This window comes from Sphaeramia orbicularis, chromosome 22 (assembly GCF_902148855.1).
Source record: "Sphaeramia orbicularis chromosome 22, fSphaOr1.1, whole genome shotgun sequence".
In the NCBI taxonomy this organism is placed as follows: domain Eukaryota; kingdom Metazoa; phylum Chordata; class Actinopteri; order Kurtiformes; family Apogonidae; genus Sphaeramia; species Sphaeramia orbicularis.
In genome coordinates this window covers 7594640-7614639 of record NC_043978.1, presented here as the reverse complement: position 1 = coordinate 7614639, position 20000 = coordinate 7594640, and the positions used below count along the sequence as shown (strand labels likewise).

The 20000-nt window shown below is 38.1% G+C and overlaps 1 protein-coding gene across 1 annotated transcript in view; it reads left to right on the top strand.

Annotated features, from left to right (window-relative positions):
* The first annotated feature begins 3863 nt into the window (after positions 1–3863).
* LOC115413581 (DDB1- and CUL4-associated factor 10-like) overlaps positions 3864–20000 on the top strand; it is a 23618-nt gene continuing 7481 nt past the window's right edge. Inside the window, 10 exon segments of the mRNA XM_030126547.1 lie at positions 3864–4047; positions 8523–8572; positions 8575–8621; positions 10665–10678; positions 11709–11916; positions 13408–13474; positions 13477–13565; positions 13567–13600; positions 18624–18704; positions 18790–18935. Coding sequence (XP_029982407.1) covers positions 3947–4047; positions 8523–8572; positions 8575–8621; positions 10665–10678; positions 11709–11916; positions 13408–13474; positions 13477–13565; positions 13567–13600; positions 18624–18704; positions 18790–18935 — 837 coding nt within the window. The 5' untranslated portion in view covers positions 3864–3946.

Here is a 20000-nt window from a genome sequence, read left to right as displayed (position 1 = left end):
AAACATACTTTAGAAAATATCAAACATCTTCTAACTTTTATTTAAGCAGGGAAAAAAATTTGTTATATGTCAGTGATTAACAGAAACATTGTTTTATTCATTATACCATTTTTTTGTGCTGTGTCACATATTCACACTCATACTCTTTCATTTCCACATTGATTTGAATGGGTTTAAGTGGCATATTTTTGACACTGAACAGTATGTACATTACAGGCCAAAAGTTTGGACACACCTTCTCATTCTTTGCATTTTCTTTATTTTCATGACTATTTACATTGTAGATTCTCACTGAAGGCATCAAAACTATGAATGAACACATGTGGAATTATGTACTTAACAAAAAAGTGTGAAATAACTGAAAACATCTCTTATATTCTAGTTTCTTCAAAGTAGCCACCCTTAGCTCTGATGACTGTTTTGCACACTCTTGGCATTCTCTTGATGAGCTTCAAGAGGTAGTCACCTGAAATGGTTTCCTAACAGTCTTGAAGAAGTTCCCAGAGATGCTTAGCACTTGTTGGCCCTTTTGCCTTCACTCTGCGGTCCAGCTCACCCCAAACCATCTCGATTGGGTTCAGGTCCGGTGACTGTGGAGGCCAGGTCATCTGGCGCAGCACTCCATCACTCTCCTTCTTGGTCAAATATCCCTCACACAGCCTGGAGGTGTGTTTGGGGTCATTGTCCTGTTGAAACATAAATGATGGTCCAACTAAACGCAAACCGGATGGAATGGCATGTCACTTCAGGATGCTGTGGTAGCCATGCTGATTCAGGTTGCCTTCAATCTTGAATAAACCCCCAACAGCGTCACCAGCAAAGCACCCCCACACCATCACACCTCCCCCTCCATGCTTCATGGTGGGAACCAGGCATGTAGCATCCATCCGTTCACCTTTTCTGCATCGCACAAAGACATGGCGGTTGGATCCAAAGATCTCAAATTTGGACTCATCAGACCAAAGCACAGATTTCCACTGGTCTAATGTCCATTCCTTGGGTTTCTTGGCCCAAATAAATCTCTTCTGTTTGTTGCCTCTCCTGAGCAGTGGTTTCCTAGCAGCTATTTGACCATGAAGGCCTGATTCACGCAGTCTCCTCTTAACAGTTGTTGTAGAGATGTGTCTGCTGCTAGAGCTCTGTGTGGTATTCATCTGGTCTCTAACCTGAGCTGCTGTTAATTTGCGATTTCTGAGGCTGGTGACTCAGATGAACTTATCTTCAGCATCAGAGGTAACTCTTGGTCTTCCTTTCCTGGGGCGGTCCTCATGTGAGCCAGTTTCGTTGGAGCGCTTGATGGTTTTTGCGACTGCACTTGGGGACACATTCAAAGTTTTTGAAATTTTCTAGACCGACTGACCTTCATTTCTTAAAGTAATGATGGCCACTCGTTTGTCTTTACTTAGCTGATTGGTTCTCGCCATAATATGCATTCTAACAGTTGTCCAATAGGGCTGTCAGCTGTGCATCAACCTGACTTCTGCACAACACAACTGATGGTCCCAACCCCATCAATAAGGCAAGAAATTCCACTAAGTAACCCTGACAAGGCACAGCTATGAAGTGAAAACCATTTCAGGTGACTACCTCTTGATGCTCATCAAGATAATGCCAAGGGTGTGCAAGGCAGTCATCAGAGCTAAGGGTGGCTACTTTGAAGAAACTAGAATATAAGAGATGTTTTCAGTTATTTCACACTTTTTTGTTAAGTACATAATTCCACATGTGCATTCATAGTTTTGATGCCTTCAGTGAGGATCTACAATGTCATGAAAATAAAGAAAATGCGAAGAATGAGAAGGTGTGTCCAAACTTTTGGCCTGTACTGTATGTAATGCTTGTTGTTTTTCAAGTAACTTTGTAAAATCTTCAGGTGAAAAAAATGTTACAATTAATTATTATCAAAACATGCAAAGTACATTTTTGGTGTTGAATTATTACAGCCAATTACAGCAACACTGTTTTGTTGTTGTTGTTACTATTATTATTATTATTATTATTATTATATTATTGTATTTATTTATTTATTTTTGCAGTGTCAAATATTCACACTCATATTGCAAAACACAAAAATTGTGCTCTTATGTAAACATTGCATTTTGTTTCATTTATACATTGCACCAACATCACCCCCAGCAGCTAATTAAATATCTAAATATATCACACAACTGTAATTCATCTGGTAAATGTTTATATATTTGCCCATGAGTCAAACATCCCATATATAATTACACTGGTGTCATCAGATAAATTAAAAAGCAAAACAACCAAGATTTATGCTCAAAAATAGTTGAAGGTATATGATGTTAAATGCATTTTATATGACTGACTCATTTTTGAGCTTAATTCACTGACAATCACCATCTGTTTCCTACAGAGGAATTTGTTTGGAAGAAAAAAGCTAAATATCTCTCCAGAATACTGTTGGTGGGATGTAGAAAGACAGATATGTCAGAAATGACTGAAAAATGAAGTGTTTAGATGTGAAGATGAATAGACTGACTGAATAACTTTATGTTAGATTGTAAATCTTCTAGTAGTAGTAGTAGTAGTAGTAGTAGTAATAGTAGTAGTAGTAGTAGTAGTAGTAGTAGTAGTAATAGTAGTAGTAGTAATAGTAGTAGTAGTAGTAGTAGTAGTACTTCTGATGTGCAATTTGCTGTTTACTGCTATTTTATATTAATCTAATCTAATCTAATCTTGTATGACAAAGAAGAAAATGTTGTTTAAAAAAAAACAAAAAACAATATGATAAAAACGGCTTGTCAAGACAATAATATAAAAGATGCAACAAGATGAAAATATTATACAGGACACAAAACACAATGAAATGAAATTTGTATTTATTTATTTATTGCCAGATCATACTTACAGACAAGGAAACCCTGGTATTTTTGTGACTGACATTCTATGATAAATGTTCCCTAACACACTGAAACAAGAATGATTTCCAAAACCATCATTTTAAATAGGCTAATATTGAATAATTACTCACCAGGTGGCAGCAACAAACTAGAAAATGTTCTCGAAGTAAACGCGGAAGCGGAACTTCGTCATTTGGTTTTTATTTTGCGTTTGTTTATGGCGAGAGAAGACAGTTAGAATATTTTGGTCAAACATCCGCCTCTACCTTTCAGCGTAAAATATGTATAGCGTAAATTCACTTATTTATTTACAACACAAAGCAAACTCAATTATTTAAATTTGTTTAAAGATATCCTAAATTTGATTACAGGTGTTTAAATTGGTATTAGATGGGGTTTTTGTATGATTTAAGACGCATACAGACGGATGTGCTTTTATTTGAAGGCCTAGCCTCTCAACTTCCGGGCCTTCTGTTGATAATCCTGTGTGTTTTCCGCGCCGCTCACAGTCTGTCTGCCAAGTCTGACAACAAAATATGCAGCTGAAATCCACAGCCGCGGCTCCGTAAATGTCTGGACGAACGCTCGGTTTCGCGCTCGCTTAGTGACCGGAGTCATTGTACCGTTTTGCCTTCGACCCGAGACGCCGCGGCCCTACGCAGAGGCGGCTTTTCGGACGCTGGAGAAGCTACAATGAGCTCGGAGCACCAGAGCGACGGCGAGGACGCGGACGCGGCGCAGGACAGGAGGCCCCGCGGCGGCACCGAGTCCGACAAAGACCAAGAGCCCGACATAGACGACGACTCGGACGACGATGATGATGACACCGCCCCGGGGAGTTCTTCTTCGCCGCCGGAGAGCAACGAGGACCGGTCGGAACGAAGGAGGAGGAGTCCGGAGCCCGAGGAGCGGTTGCCGCGCGGGCCAGCGGCCGGGGAGGCGCAGAATGGGAGCGGCGGGGGCTCCGACGGCGGCGGAGGAGGAGGAGGAGGAGGAAGGGGGGAGAGTCTGTCTCCTGGCTGCAGGGTAGGACTATAAGACGGGGGGTGTTTGTTGACCCCGCCAGGGATAACTTCCGGACAATGACCAGTCTGTACTGCTCCATGAACCCGGCTGTGGAGTCAGTGAACCTGAGCACCCAGACCCACGGAGCCGTGTTCAACCTGGAGTACTCCCCGGACGGGTAAGGATGGACCCTGCACCCATTAACAACCCCCCACACACACACACACACACACACACACACACCACACACACACACACACACACACACACACACACACCACCATTTGCACAACGCCATTACCACAGCCTCCCCTCTCACCTGGACAACCCCATTACCACAGCCCCTCCCTCTCACCTGGACAACCCCATTACCACAGCCCCTCCCCTCTCACCTGGACATCCCCATTACCACAGCCCCTCCCCTCTCACCTGGACAACCCCATTACCACAGCCCCTCCCTCTCACCTGGACAACCCCATTACCACAGCCCCCCCTTTGTGCTGAATATGGAACCTAGCCCTGGTTTAAATTGACACCAGTGCGTCACAAACGTCCTGAACAGCCGCCTTTTGAACTCATTTCACACAAACCACACATTATCGCTCGTATCTGTGCAGTGGCTTTAATGCATTATTTTTATTTGACGGTCAAAAACAAATCCTCCCCGGTCTCAGTTGAGCAGACACACGTACGAGTCGACTCAGAGTTTGCGTCTTAGTGACTAGACAGCAGATGAAGGACGTAAATCCTGCAGACAAACCAGGTCAAGCCTCGGCCGGTCTGGGTCAGACCGGACTCACATAAGCACCAGGAAAAGGAGGAAACCAGTCTGTTGGTCAGAATAAGGACTCACAACATCTGTCATGTCCCAAGAATATATTAAAAACAGTGAAAAATCTGATCTAAATAGTAATAAAATAGGGAGAGAGTTCACCTAAATAATGACTTGTATCACAAAACTCTAAGAAAACATGAAATAATAAGATATTTTGTTCAAAATAATGACCTAGGGTCCCTAAAATTAAGGGAAACCTGAAAATAATGCAGCATATTATCAGTATAATGACTTTATATCACAAAATAATGAATTATAAATTTCTTATTTCTAGATGAGAAGTTAAATATCACATTATTTTGCAATAGTTTCTCAGTGGTTTAGATACTACTGCATTTTCTAATGTTAAATGAACTTTTTTGAGATACTGTACCATTATTTTGAGAAGATTTCCTAATTTTTTCAGCTGTAAAGTACTTTTTTTCTTGTTAATTTGTCGCAGTGGCAGAAGTGAGTTTCCATACATACTGCATGTCCCTCTACAATCATTTATTTGTCATTTATTACAATTTATAAATGGTCTTCAATGACAGTTCTCAGACTAGAAAGATTAGACTTTATTGATCCTATCGTGGGAAAAGTTAGAAAACAGACGGGCTGAAAATATACAACAAAACATGAAATATAGGGAAAAAAAAAGAAATCTGCTACTTAAAATTCATTTAAATTTAAATATTTATAATATAGATATTTACATATTAACAAAATAATGCTGTACATTATCAAAATAATGACTTAATGTCACCAAATAATGGCAACATTTAATTTCTAGGGATGAAGTTAACATTGCATCATTTTTGCAGAAGTTTCTCAGCAATTTAGACACTAGTGCATTTTTCTGATTTAAAAAAAAAAAATCAATAATTTGAGATACTGTAGTATTTTTTGAGAATGTGTTGAATTATATTGTGTGTGTGTGTGTGGGGGGGGGGGGGGGGGGTGTACTAAGTCCTTATTATGACTTTTCTTATAATCTGTGTCAGATGAGTGTCTTTATTATGTTCCCTTGCAATCATGTACTTTTTTAAAAATTTATTTCAGTTTCTAAATTAAGATTAGATCTACTTTACTGAACCCCCAAAAGGGAAATTCCAATGTAGAAGCAGCACCAAACAGTTTTATATCTACAAACAATCATGTCACAAAAATGTGAATAACATGAACAACCATGAAAAAGCTGAAATTATTATGAAAAATATATGTAACTGTACCATATTCTGTCTGGGTTTTAAATGTTTTGTGTATTTTTATAAGTTGTAACAAGCATGTTTAAATGATAAACTGAGGCAGAATATTGGTGAAATTACACTTATTTTTCTTAATGAATTTCAGCTTTTTCATGGTTGTTCATGTTGTTCACATTTTCTAAAGGATAGTTTGTAGATGTAAACATTTTTATCATGTAATTTTACTTTTTTCACTCTAATACATAGAGAGAAGTTTGTAGTTGTCATTATTTAATATTATTTTGTTAATATTTTACTGGTCTGGTCCACTTCAGATCATATTGGGCTGAATGTGGAACCTGAACTTAGACTACGTTCAGACAGCAGGTCTTAATGCACAATTCAGATTTTTTGGTGAAATCTGATTTTTTGTGTGCTGGTTCATGTTCCACATTAAATGCGACTTCTATCAGTTCTGAGTCTGAACTGAATGTGACCTTGAAGTGACCCACATGTACAAAACGGGTCCTGATATAATATGTAACCACGCAGACACACACTGTGTTTACAGAAGTAAATATGTTTTTTCCTGCTGCTCCTCCTCCTGGGACGCAAAATAGTGACGTTTGTCTCATTTCAATGATGTAAAGGTTGGATAAATGCGACCTGGCCGTTCAGACTGACGTCACATTGTAAAATATCAGGTACGTATCAGATTTAGGATCACATACAGTCTTGGGAAAAATGATTAGACCATCAAAAGTCCTCAAAAAACAGTAGTTATGCAATCCAGTCCTAACTCGTGTGTGTGTGTGTCATGTGACTAAAACAGACAAAAAAGAAAACATGAAATGAATAAAAGCACTGTTTTTGTCAGTACAATGCCATAGATATTGATGGAAGAACTGAAGTGATTTTGGTTTTTATCAAGAAAACATGTTAAATGGATAGATATCAGCTCTGAAATTAAACTACTATGAGCTATTTTTGTTGTTATCATTATATTTGTCCAAACAAATGTACCTCTAGTTGTACCAGGCATTAAAATGAACAAGAGACTGAAGAAAACAAGGGGTGGTCTAATAATGTTTTCCACGACTGTATGAAAGTGACCTGGGTCGGATCTGAAAAAAATCTGATTAGTGCTGTTCAAACTGTCTTCAACAGATTGGATACAGGTCACATATGGACAAAAAAAAAATCAGATTTGGCCACATTTACCTGCAGTCTGAATCAAGGTTATTATCATTAACGAAAAGTAACGAAATGATGAAAACTAGAATTGAAAAAACATTTTCGTTCACTGAAATAAATAGAAATTATAATTAAAAGAAAAAAACGATAACTAACTGCAACTGTATTGTGTATTTACAAAACTAACTAAAACATATAAAAATTCTGGATAAAATTCTCTTTGTTTTCGTCTTTGTCAATGTCGGATTGATATGAAATCGATTTATTTCCCTCAGGCAATTGTAGCTAGCTGCACCATACGACACTTGACGGTCCGTCACTTGTGGTTTCCAGTCATCTTCTGGTCCCCACTCTACCTGGAAACATGGAGACTAAAGTTGGAGAAAGCAGCAGAGTCCTGTCTGGATTTATTTGAATGCGACGGAGAAGAAGAGAAAAGATGTAAAGAAACTAAAACTAAGCATTTAGAAAATAACAAAAACCAAAAAAACTATCAAACCTGCTCTAAAAGTAATAAAACTAACTGAATTAGAGAAAAAAAAGTCAAAACTAATAAAACTAAACTAAAATGAAATTCCAAAACTATTATAACCTTGATGTTAACCATATACTAGAAATTCATGTTTGTTATAAAATCAAAGTTTAATAGTAAAACGTATCTGATCGGTATCAGCAAAACTAATCATAAAAAATTTGGATTGGATCAGAGGTGAAAAAAAAAAAAATCCAGAATATTATATTACACTGGTCTGCAAGGAAAATGCTTCCAGAATAAAAGTAATGAAATTTTACCACATGAGAGTCACTGATAAAGAAAAATCAAGTAAAAAATGCTGGTTGGCTGAACTTTCCAAGATACAGCCTTGGGTCAAAATGTGAAATTCAAGAATTAATGAGAGAATGGGTTTGACTCAAAAGGAATATTTGTCTCAGAGCTACAAGATCTACTTCAAAACGCTGTCTGCACATTAGAATACATTCACTTTACAGGTTCTATTAAGTAGAAGATTTATAAAACTATTATATAAATGTACATAAACCAATATATATGTGTAATAACACTTAATTATATACCTTGAAAACATCAGCAAACCGACACTTTTGTCATTTATTTTCCAATTAATCTTATCAAAATACGTAACATTTAGCACATTTAATCTCTGAAGCAAATAATTTCTAAAAAAAATTGTAGACCAGTGTTATTTGACCAGTTCTGATCCATTTCAGATCATAATGGGCTGAATGTGGAACCTGATCTAAAATGACTGACACCCCTGACCTTGACTATTAATATGATCAGTGTAATGTTTGCACTTCTGAAATGCATCCCACAGGCCGTATGTTTGACACCCCTGATCTAGAACATAAAGTATGTGTCACAGTGGAACATGTGAAGGAGTGTCTGCGACCTGGTTGTGGTTCTGGTGCATTGACTGTGTTCTGTTGTTGTTTGTCCAGGTCTGTGCTAACTGTGGCCTGTGAACAGACCGAGGTGCTGCTGTTCGATCCATCTCCTCCAGACACATCAAAACTCTGACGGAGGCCCACGAGGACTGTGTCCACACATCAGGTGGGTTTATACCCAAACTCATTAAAGCAGGGCGAGTATACGCTAGGGGTGTAAGAAATATCAGCTCTGCAATATATCGCGATATTTCATTTCACCGTACTGTATCGATATTAAAAAGACTGTATCAATATTTTTAGATATTTATTCAAATGGAGATATTGTGGAGGTTCATTTTTGTTTTTTTTGTTTTTGTTTTTTATTATTTAACACTCTTTTATCAAATAATGTTAGTTCCTTTGTTGGGATTGCACAAAAATACTGTTCTGATGTTAGTTCTGAACTAATAGAATATGAACATTTGAACAGGGTCTTAAACTGTAATGTCTGTAAAACAGAATTTCAGTTTGAACACAGGAACATTTTGTGATATAACATGAGATCCTGTGGGATCAAATCAAATGTGTTTTAGTATTTGTGCAGATTTCTGGTGTAATTCAATTCTTCAAGGAAATAATCATTTGAAAAAAAGGAAACAAACAAATAATTGCCTTCTTCACAGCAGCATGATATATTGTGATATATCATATCGTGATCCTAGTATTATGATTTGTATCATATTGCCAGATTGTTGCCAATTCACAGCCCTAGTCTACACTCATTAAACAACACAGACCCATGGGACGAATGGAGAACAGGAACAGCCTCTGATCAACTACTGCTCTAAGTTTGTGTGGATCTACCTTTGGATAATGTCGACAAAGTCTGTTCACAGTTTTGACACATTTAGATTTTTGAATTATTTATGATTTTCTGAAATATCCAAAATTAGCCTTTACCTTTTAATGATTTTCTTCAAACATCTCCGTAATTACTGGTTGAATTAATTTTTTTTTTTTTTTTTTTTTTAACAATTTTTGTTTCTCATTTTTAACAGTACAATACAATCTCCTCAGGTTGAGGAGCAGGAAAAGAGCAAAAGAACAGAAAAAAGATGTGTTAGTGTCAGAATATTAAGGACCCTTAATAGATACATTTGTCTCTGAAAATCAGCCATTTTCCCCAGTTTTTCATAACGAGATTTCTTTTAACTTTAGTTTATATGTCAGATGTTCCATGACAAGTATATCATCTATGATTGAAAGTCATTGTTTGTCAGACAGAGCATCAGTCTGAAGCCAGGTCCTTTGTTATGGCCTTCTCCCTGGCCACCAGGAGGATCTTGACAAGATATCTGTCTTTATGCACTGATTCTTCTAAATGTCCGAGGTACAGAACAAGACAAGAATTTGGGATTGCATATCCCAACACATCACAGAGAGCTGAGTGAACTTTCCCCCAGAAGGGTTGGATATCTGAGCATTTCCAAAACATGTGTGTGATCTGGATCTGTGTGATTACATAGTCTCCAACACGGCTGTTGAGTATTCATTTGTTTACTTTTAATTTTAGGTGTGATGAAATAACGAGTTAGATTTTTCTAATTAAATTCTCTCCATTTAGGTGATGGTGATGTTGATTGCTGTGTTTCCCACATATCGTACCATATCCCCTCTGGGATCTCCTCACCCAGCTCTCTTTCCCATTTAGTTTTAACATAGAATGTTGAATCATTTCTAGAATCTATCAAACAACCATACAAAACTGACACAGTTCTTGGGAACTGGTTGAATTCATATAAAACTGTATATGCATCTTCCCCGGGTCAATGTTTACAAAGTTTACTCACAGTTTTGAGAAATTTTTGAATTTTTTGAAATATTAAAAATGTGCCTTTCCTTCTAATGGTCCATATTTGGATGGTTTATAACATGTGAATGGTTACAGATATCAATATAGTCAGTATTGATCACCAATAGGAAGTCATATATGGACTTTCATTTGGATTCGTGACCTTTGACCTTGAGTGACCTTGAAGGGTCAAACTTAAGGTCACCAACGTCTACATTTCTACAGTCTTCTCCAAAACTACCGGCCGGGTTCATTTCTAATTTTATATGTATCATCTTTGGGACAATGTCTACAAAGTTTGTTCACGTTTTGAGAAATTTAGATTTTGCATTTTTATGAATTTTTGAAGTATTAAATCACAGGTGTCAAACATGCAGCCCGGGGGCCAAAGGGTCCGATCCAGCCCCTGGGATGAATTTGTGAAATGCAAAAAATTATAATGAAGATATTAGGTCAGTTCAGTCTGAAATGGGTCAGACTAGTAAAATACAATCATAACAACCTATAAATAATGAAAAACGCAAATTTTTGTCTTTTTTTAGTTTAAAAAAAAAGTAAATTTCACAAAAATGTTTATATTTACAGACTATACCTTTTGCAAAAAATGTGAATAACCTGAACAAATATGAACAATATGAAATTTCTCAAGAGACGTATGTAGAATTTTACCAATATTCTACCTGTTACTAAATATTTTGTATTTGTAGATCCACTGTGATCTGTACGTTGTGATTCACAAGTATAAATGATAACTAAGGCATAATATTGTTAAAATTGCACTTATTTTTCTGAAGAATTTTCAGGTTCTTATTTATTCATGTTATGTTCAAGTACAGTTCGTAGACGTAAACATTTTCTTACGGAATTTAACTTTTTTCACTCAAAAACATAGAGAAAACTTTGGTGTTGACATTATTTATAAGTTTTTAACCTATTATTTATTTTATTTTACTGGTCTGGCCCACTTTAGATCATATTAGCTGAATGTGGAACCTGAACTAAATGAGTTTGACACCCCTGGATTAAATATTTGTCTTTCCTTCTAATGGTCCATATTTTAACAGTTTATAACATGTAAATGGTTCCAGATATCAGTCTAGTTCCTACGGATCAGTGATAGAAGTCATATATGGACTGTGATTGGATTGGTTGAGTTCTCCAGTGAAAGTCACGCCCACTTCTATAGTACGATTGATGTGCATCCAGACCACAGGACTGGAACATAGAACAGAACCAGGACTGGAACATAGAACAGAACCTGAAAACCTCACACATTCAACTGGTTCTGATCCAGATAGAAGAGACGCTGATGTACAGGGACACGGGAACTTTTCTTCTAGCTCCATCAGATTATGTTCTTCTTTTCTCTTGTGATCTAGATGTTTAACCCTTTTTTCTTCCTGCAGGTTTTTGGACAATCGTTTGTTTGCCACCTGCTCGGACGACACCACCATTGCATTATGGGACCTCCGTAAGCTGAACTCCAAGGTTTGCTCGCTGCACGGCCACGCCAGCTGGGTGAAGAACATCGAGTACGACACCAACACTCGTCTACTCGTCACGTCCGGCTTTGACGGCAACGTGATCACATGGGACACGAACAGGTCTGTGGACGTGACAGACTTAGAAGAATAGAATGGACTAGCACTGAACACACAAGGACAAGAAAAGGATACTCTACTCTACTCGACTGTATTCTACTCTACTCTATTCTATTCTACTGTATTTGACTCTATTGTCTTCTACTCTACTCTATTCTGTTGTACTCTATTCTATTCTACTCTATTGTACTTTATTCTGTTCTACTCTATTCTACTCTAATCTGTTCTACTCTATTCTATTCTGTTCTACTCTATTCTATTCTGTTCTACTCTATTCTATTCTGTAGTAGCAGGAGCTGAGGCGATGACCTGAGGAGGTTTAATTTCAGATTATAAACAGAGGCAGTGACTTTATGTTCTTAATAATCAGAAAAACTACTGGTGTTTCCTCTTCAGTCAGATGAGTTTGAATCATGAACAGGTTTGTTGTCATCGTTTCCTCTTTTCCTGGTCAAACTGAACCCATGTGAGGGTAACATTAAGTCACACACTGGTCTGTGGACCATGGGTCTGTGTTCACACTGCAGGCTGAAGTGGCCTATCTATCTACCTCCTTCCTTCTTTCCTTCCTTCTTTCCTTCCGATCTATTTTCATCAGTCTGAACAGAAATCTTTTTTTTGTTTTTTTGTTTTTTTTTTGTAATTCCAAATCAGATCCAGGTCACTTTGCTCTTAAATTGTATAAACGTCTGATGTTTTACAGTGTGTTTCATCCAACTTTTATATAATGTAAATGCGACAGGCGTCACAGTTCTGTGCTGGAGGAGGCAGAACCCATTAACAGCCATATTTACTTCCATAAACTATGCATGTGGGTCATTTCAGGACCAAAGACCAGGACTGTTTAACTCATTTTAGATCAGGTTCGTCATTCAGCCCAATATCTGAATATCTGAAGTGGATCAGACCAGTAAAATAATAACATATTATTTATAAATGATGGCAAATTCAAACTGAAAATGTTACGTCTTCAAATTATCCTTTAAAAAATTGCGAATAACATGAACAACTAGAAAAGCACTCGGAGAGCGCAGACCTCCGCCAAGGCAGATAAGTGCTGCCCCCCCCCCCATCACCACCAAAATTAATCATTTGTTCCTTGTGCCAGTATCAACATTTCCTGAAATTTTCATCCAAATCCGTCCGTAACTTTTTGAGTTATCTTGCACATGGACAGACAGACAGACCAATGCCAGCAAAACATAACCTCCTTGGCGGAGGTAACTATTAACAAACTGAAAGTTATGGGCAGTTTTAACAGTTTTCTGTCTGTTTATTATTTCCACACGTACATTAACACTTACAGATCACAGTGGATCTACAAATACACAAAACATTTAATAACAGGCAGAATATTGGTCCGATTACCACTTATTTCTATTAAGACATTGCAGGTTGTTCCTATTTGTTGAGGTTATACATATTCTATTGTTAAAGGATCGTTGTAATGTAAATATTTGGCCGGTTTGAGGTCTGATCTGCTTCCTCTGCAGGTGTTACGGAGGACGGATGCCCACACAAGAAGTTCTTCCACACCCGCTACCTGATGAGGATGCGACTGACGCCCGACTGTTCAAGATGCTCATCTCCACGTCATCGGGGTATCTGCTCATCCTCCATGACCTGGACCTCACACAGTCCCTGGAGGTGGGCAGTTACCGAATTGCTGCGCGCTCGGCGGACGCCGCTCAGCTCAGGTCAGAGTAACACAACACAATCCATACTGTCAATTTTACAGACGTATTTTCAACCTTTTTTTGGGGGGGGTGTTGTTTTAGACTTTTATTGTCACTTGTTTATTTCTCCTCACTGTGCTCAAATCATTAACCCTTTAACCCCTGACATGTCTGTAGTGATCGTTCTGAAAGAATGATTTATTTTAAATATTATAAAAATTCAACCGTTTGCTCAATAGGAAAAATTTCCAAACATGCTGATATGATCGAACAGACCTTTTAACACTGTATGGGACCATGACGCAGAACATTCAGACTAAAGGAGTAGGGGTGTAAGAAAAATATTGGTTCTGCAATATATCACGATATTTTATCTCATGATATTGTATCGATATAAAAAGTATTGTATCAATGTTTTTAGGTATTTATTCAAATGCGATATGGCGGAGATTCATTTTTGTTTTTTGTTTTTCTTTATTGTTCATATTTAATTATTATATTTAACACTGTTTTATTAAATAACATTAGTTCCTTTGTTGGATTGAACTAAAATAATGTTCTGATGTTAGTTCTGAACTAATAGAATATGAACATTTGAACAAGATCTGAAACTGTAATGTCTGTAAAACAGAATTTCAGTTTGAACACAGGAACATTTTGTCATACCATTAGATCCCGTCCTGATCAAATAAAAATGTGTTTAGTATTTGTGCATATTTCTGGAGTAATTCAATTCTTCCAGGAAAATAATCTTTTAAAAAAGAAACAAAACCAATTAAAATATTGCCCTTTTCACAGTATCATGATATATTGTGATATATCGTATCATGATCCTAGTATTGTGATTTATATCGTATTGCCAGATTCTTGCCAATACACAGCCCTATAAAGGAGAGAAATATTTAATGAGAATATGACTTATTGGAGGGAAAAAAAAGCTCTGACAAGGAAAAGGCTCCAACCAGATGCACCACAACATGACGACTGGTTAAAAGCAATCTGTGAAATCTGTGTAATGGAGAAACTGCCTTTCCTTAGAAGTAAAACAGGATAAATTTATGGAAATGCGGTCAAAATGGCTTGTATATATTCACCCCATTGAGGCCAGATTGAACTGAAAGACAAGTCTGAACTGAACTGGTTGAATGTACTGAAGCTGAAACTTTTTGTGGATTTTGGAATAAGAATAATGAAAATAAGGGGGAAAAATGTCACATCTTTTTGTTGTAAGGTATGTTTTTTAACAAAATATATTTAAAAAAAAAAAAAAAAAAAAGGAAGACTCACTTTAGAGATAGTTCTTTATGTTTTTGTGTTTTTCTAAACAGAACTTAGATGGAATGTGTTTATGATAAGTTCATGCTTTACCATCAGGTCTTTTCCCACCGCAGGAACTTGTTGCAGGAACTTTCTGTATTACCCTGAACTTTCAAAGTTCCTGGTGCATTTCCACCGAAAATTACCCTGGTAACTGACCCTCCCGTCCCCAAATTTACCTGAAGAAGTTCCTGGTACAGAGGTAGTACTTTTCAGATTACCAGAACTTTAAGGGGCGGGGCTGTGTGCTGAGAAGGCTGAGTGGAGGACTAGACTGGCAGCATTTCCACATTCTGTTCACCGCCAATATTTAACTCATTTAATTTCCACAAGCTTAGTATTTGATAATTTGGAAAATGGACCAAAAGAGAAGCTACAACAAGTGGAGCGGACCGAAGAGGAATTCAGACGGACTTTGAATGCACCCGACACGAAACGAGCGAGTAAAAACTGTCGGAGCCAAATATAAGACACAAGTCTAAAGAATACGAGAAAAGAAGAAGAAAGTTATGCAGGATTAAAAGAAAACTAAGTACCACAACGGTCGCAGTGGATCCGACTGCCGAACAAACCAATGGTATGTATATGACAGAAATATTCACTGTTTAGTTGTTCCATCAGTGACGTGCAGTGGGGTTCATGGCTGGGGGAGCACTGACTCTTTCAGAGCCAGATCTACAATATATGGTTAGCCTGAGAACAGTGGCAGCTGCTCAGTCTTTCAGACAGGGGAAGCTCATTGTCCAGCTTACATAAAAAAAAAAAACAAACAATTGTCAGGTTATTTAAACATACATTCGGTCCCTCCGTTCCTTTTAAAGAAATGCCTCAGTGACCTTATCGTACCAAGTAGGCGTCTTTTCCAGGGACTGAACCAGTGTCCCCTCTGCTCAGATTGCCTGGGCGCATTGTGTTGCAGGTGTTAGACTTCAGCCTTTTAAACAGATGCTCCTTTCACTGTGACCTGGCCGACAGTATGATTGATTTAACTATCATACAAAACGTATTAAACTCGAACAAGAAATTATTAAATTATGTAACTGAAACACAAAAATGCTGAAACTATGTCAAATGAAAAAAGGAAGTACAATGAGTGTGTTTTATTTACAGTGCAAGAAATGACGAGTAATTTGGTAGTGGTTTCTCTGATTTCACAGCAGAATGTGCGACGGTATTAAACTGAACTGTGTCAGGTGAAGGAGCAGATCTGAAACTAGCTGTCAATCAAACGGGGTCAGCCTTTCGACTGATCTCCAATCAGCACGTGGGATTCTGGCGTCCAGCCCGGCCGAGCGTCCGCCCAGCAGCTCCAGTCACCCCCCAGACACGCCGGCGGTCCGGGGGCGGGACAACATCGTGGCTTTATCCAATTACCGTCCAGTTTTGAGGCAATGAAAACAACTGTTGCCACTCAGTCCAGTGAAGCCCAGAGACGGACACAGTCTACGGACAAATGCACTGAGCAGAGATGGAGGAGAAAAAGCACAACGGGAACGTATGAGAAGTGAACAACATCGCGTCTGTTGATTTGTGATAAAGCTGATTCTGAACAAACTCATCTGTGAGGATGAACGTGTTCGAACACATTGTAGTCAATAAAATGTCAACACAACCAAACATATTTAACCATTTAATTTTCGTAATTTTAGGGGAAGCCGGGCTTCCACTGCAGTCTATGAGAAATCGCCACTGCCTGAGAAACTGGAATAGAGAGGAGCCAAAGGAATGGGCCTGGTATATGGGCTCTGCATCAAGTCAGCATAGGTAGACTGGCAGGAACTCAACAGGAAACCTTCAAAAAGAGCCATTTCAGACTAAAAATAAAAAAAAGTTTATGGTCTTACCTTTATTTGTACATGAAATGTAATCCTCCATTTTTGATGAGGTGAATTAAAGTGTATAAAAAAGAACGAAGAAGATTATCAGCGCATGAATCTGTGGACTCACAGGCGCCATCTATCATGAGGCAGGGGTACTGTTGCCTCCCCTGGTGGACTTTTTCACTGCGGTTTTATGATTAATCTGCGAGCCTAAACACATTACAGAAATACATTCCATACGTTATGCAGATTATGGAAGGATAGAGCATATAATCAGAGTGTTTGAAAGCATTTTAACTGCGATATACAGAGGGACAGCGACACAATAGTTTCAGCAGAGTTCATGAGGGGAGGAGACAGTTCTGCGGGAGGCACAGCACAGCGCTGCCTCCTCCCTGTATTTGAACGGAGCATGCGGAAATTCTGCTATTCTAATTGACAAAAAATAAATAAATAATAGTAATAATAATATTGGATTCGAACGGAAAATGAGTTTATAGGACTACCAACTGAAAACTATCAACATTATTATATTTTATGGTTAAGTTTTTTTTTCTTTTCAAGATTGACAAGGGAGCCTCTGCCTCCCCTGCCTCCTCTGACTGCACATCACTGGGTTCCATGCTGTAACAGTAGTCAGCAGCCAGCTGTTTAGACAAAAGTCAAGTCCGGTTAACCTAATATACTCAGTGCCAATGAAAACGCAACACTTGAATGTGTTTTATTGTTCCTGAGCTGCATCAATAGTTTAAGTTTCACCTGTATAAGATAATCCCAGACACTTTCTTAACCTGAGACAGGTTGAGCTATTGTCATGCTTGAATGAACTTGTCTGCACTCATAAGACTTGTTTTCTCATTGCCCAGCAATGAACTGCTCAACTTAAGGAACTGTGGTCAGTTAAGGAGTGGTCATGTTCTGTATATAAAGGCAAGCTGAAAAGCACCAAAATCATTTGCAATAACTCAGCGATGCCGTAGACTGACACGTGACCAAAGATGCCATGCTATGGGGCTCCTGGAGGCCGGAATCTCTGCTCGGCAGTGGCGCGCCGTTTTGGATGCAATGTGTCCACCATAGCCAGGATGCAACAGAGGCATGAAGAAACTGCCCAACTGCAGGGACCAGCTTGGGCCGCCGTGTTGCCAATAGGACTCCTGCTCCACAGAACAGACAGGAACTGGTTACAGCTCTGGAGGAAGAGTGGGTCAGTATACCTTAGGACAACATCAGAAGGCTTGTGAGGTCCATGAGAAGGCGTATTACAGCCTGTATGAATGCAAACAGAGGTCATGTTTCCATACTGAATTCTAGAACTGAATTTTGTGACTTTTGGGTTTTGGGTGTCCTTGAGTTTCTTTCTTTATCCTTATTTTTTGTCAACAAATTTGGATGTGATTTTTGGATGTACTGAGCATGCTCAAATGTCTTTGGAAAGAAGAAGGTCTATCTGTCAACAAGATTTTAAATTTTTCCTATTGAGCAACAGTTGAATTTTTACAGAATATTTAAAATATACTTTCAGAACGTTCACCCAGACACATCAGGGGTTAAAGGGTTAAAGGAGTTTTTGGCTCATCTTCACCTACTTGTTACTGGAGATTTACCCCCATATCACATAATGTGTATGTCAATCACTATGCAAATATGTAGAGTATCTTTAAATTTTATAATAAAATGTTTATACTTTAAGAACATTTATTTCTACCTGCCTTTCTTTGCACTGTGTGTTACATACTGCTGCTGTATACTGTTAAATTTCCCCATGAGGGGATCAATAAAGGTCTTGTCCTGTCTTATCTTATCCTGTTTGACATCATCACCAGATGTTTTATTTTTTAATGTGAGCTACAGTTCTGCCTCTTGTTTTAATAACTGCATCCTCTGAATGTTTTTTTATCTTACAGATGGAGGTACGTCAGCGTCCAGGTCGTCTGCGACTCCTCGGCAGGGAAACGACTCCAGCAAAATCCACCCTCACAGAGAAGGTCCGGAACCCAGCGCCGACCGCTCATGTTCATCCCCAGAATAATAGAGACTGAGTGTTTGGTTGTAATGCCTGTGTTGTGTCAGGCCTTTCCCCCAGGAACAGTCTGGAGGTGTTGACTCCAGAGATCCCCGGAGAGAGGGACCGAGGGAACTGCATCACCTCCCTGCAGCTCCACCCCAAAGGCTGGGCCACGCTGATCCGCTGCTCCAGCAACATGGATGACCAGGAGGTGAGGACCAGCAGACCGGGGGGGCGGGTTCTATACATCTGGTACATTTAAGTGACAGGTCTGTTCTTGGAGGAAATGAGATGTTTTACAGTCACTTCACTGGATCAGGGGTGTTGACCTCATTTAGTTCACTTTCACATTCAGCCCAATTTGAACTGAAGTAAATTAATAGCGTAGACTAGGGCTGTGTATTGGCAAGAACCTGGCGATACGATACAAATCACAATACTAGGATCACGATACGATACATCATGATATTGTTAAAAAGGCAATTTTTCGTTTCTTTTTTTAAATGATTATCTCCTTGAAGAATTGAATTACACCTGAAATCTGCACAAATACTAAACACATTTTGATTTGATCCCAACAGGATCCAATGCAATATCACAAAAATGTTCCTGTGTTCAAACTGAAATTCTGTTTTACAGACATTAGTTTAAGATCCTGTTCAAATGTTCATATTCTATAGTTCAGAACTAACATCAGAACAGTATTTTTGTGCAATCCCAACAAAGGAACTAACATTATTTAATAAGAGTGTTAAATAATAATAAATAAAATATATTCAAAAAAAAAGAAAAACAACAAAACAAAAATGAACCTCCACAATATCTGCATTTCAATAAATACCTAAAAATATTGATATAGTACTTTTTAATATTGATACAGTATTGTGAAATGAAATATCATGATATATTGCTGAACCAAGATTTTCTTACAACCCTAGTAATGACCTATAGATAATGAGAACTCTAAATATTTACCTGTGTTTAAGTGCAAAAAGTAAAATTAAATTAGCATAGATCTTTATTGTCACTGTCACAGGGTCAATGAAAATCTGTTTAAAAGCAAAAAAAAAGAAGGTACAAAAAAAGACTGTATAAAAATATCACACAAAATACTGAAAAATGTAGACGTGTGCAAAAAACTAGAGGATAAAATATTTCATATATATATATATATATATATACACACACACACACACATTATGATTTACAATGACAGAGTTGTTCCATTTGTAACAGCAGAGGTCGTCAGAGAACTGAATAAAACATCCCTGCCTTA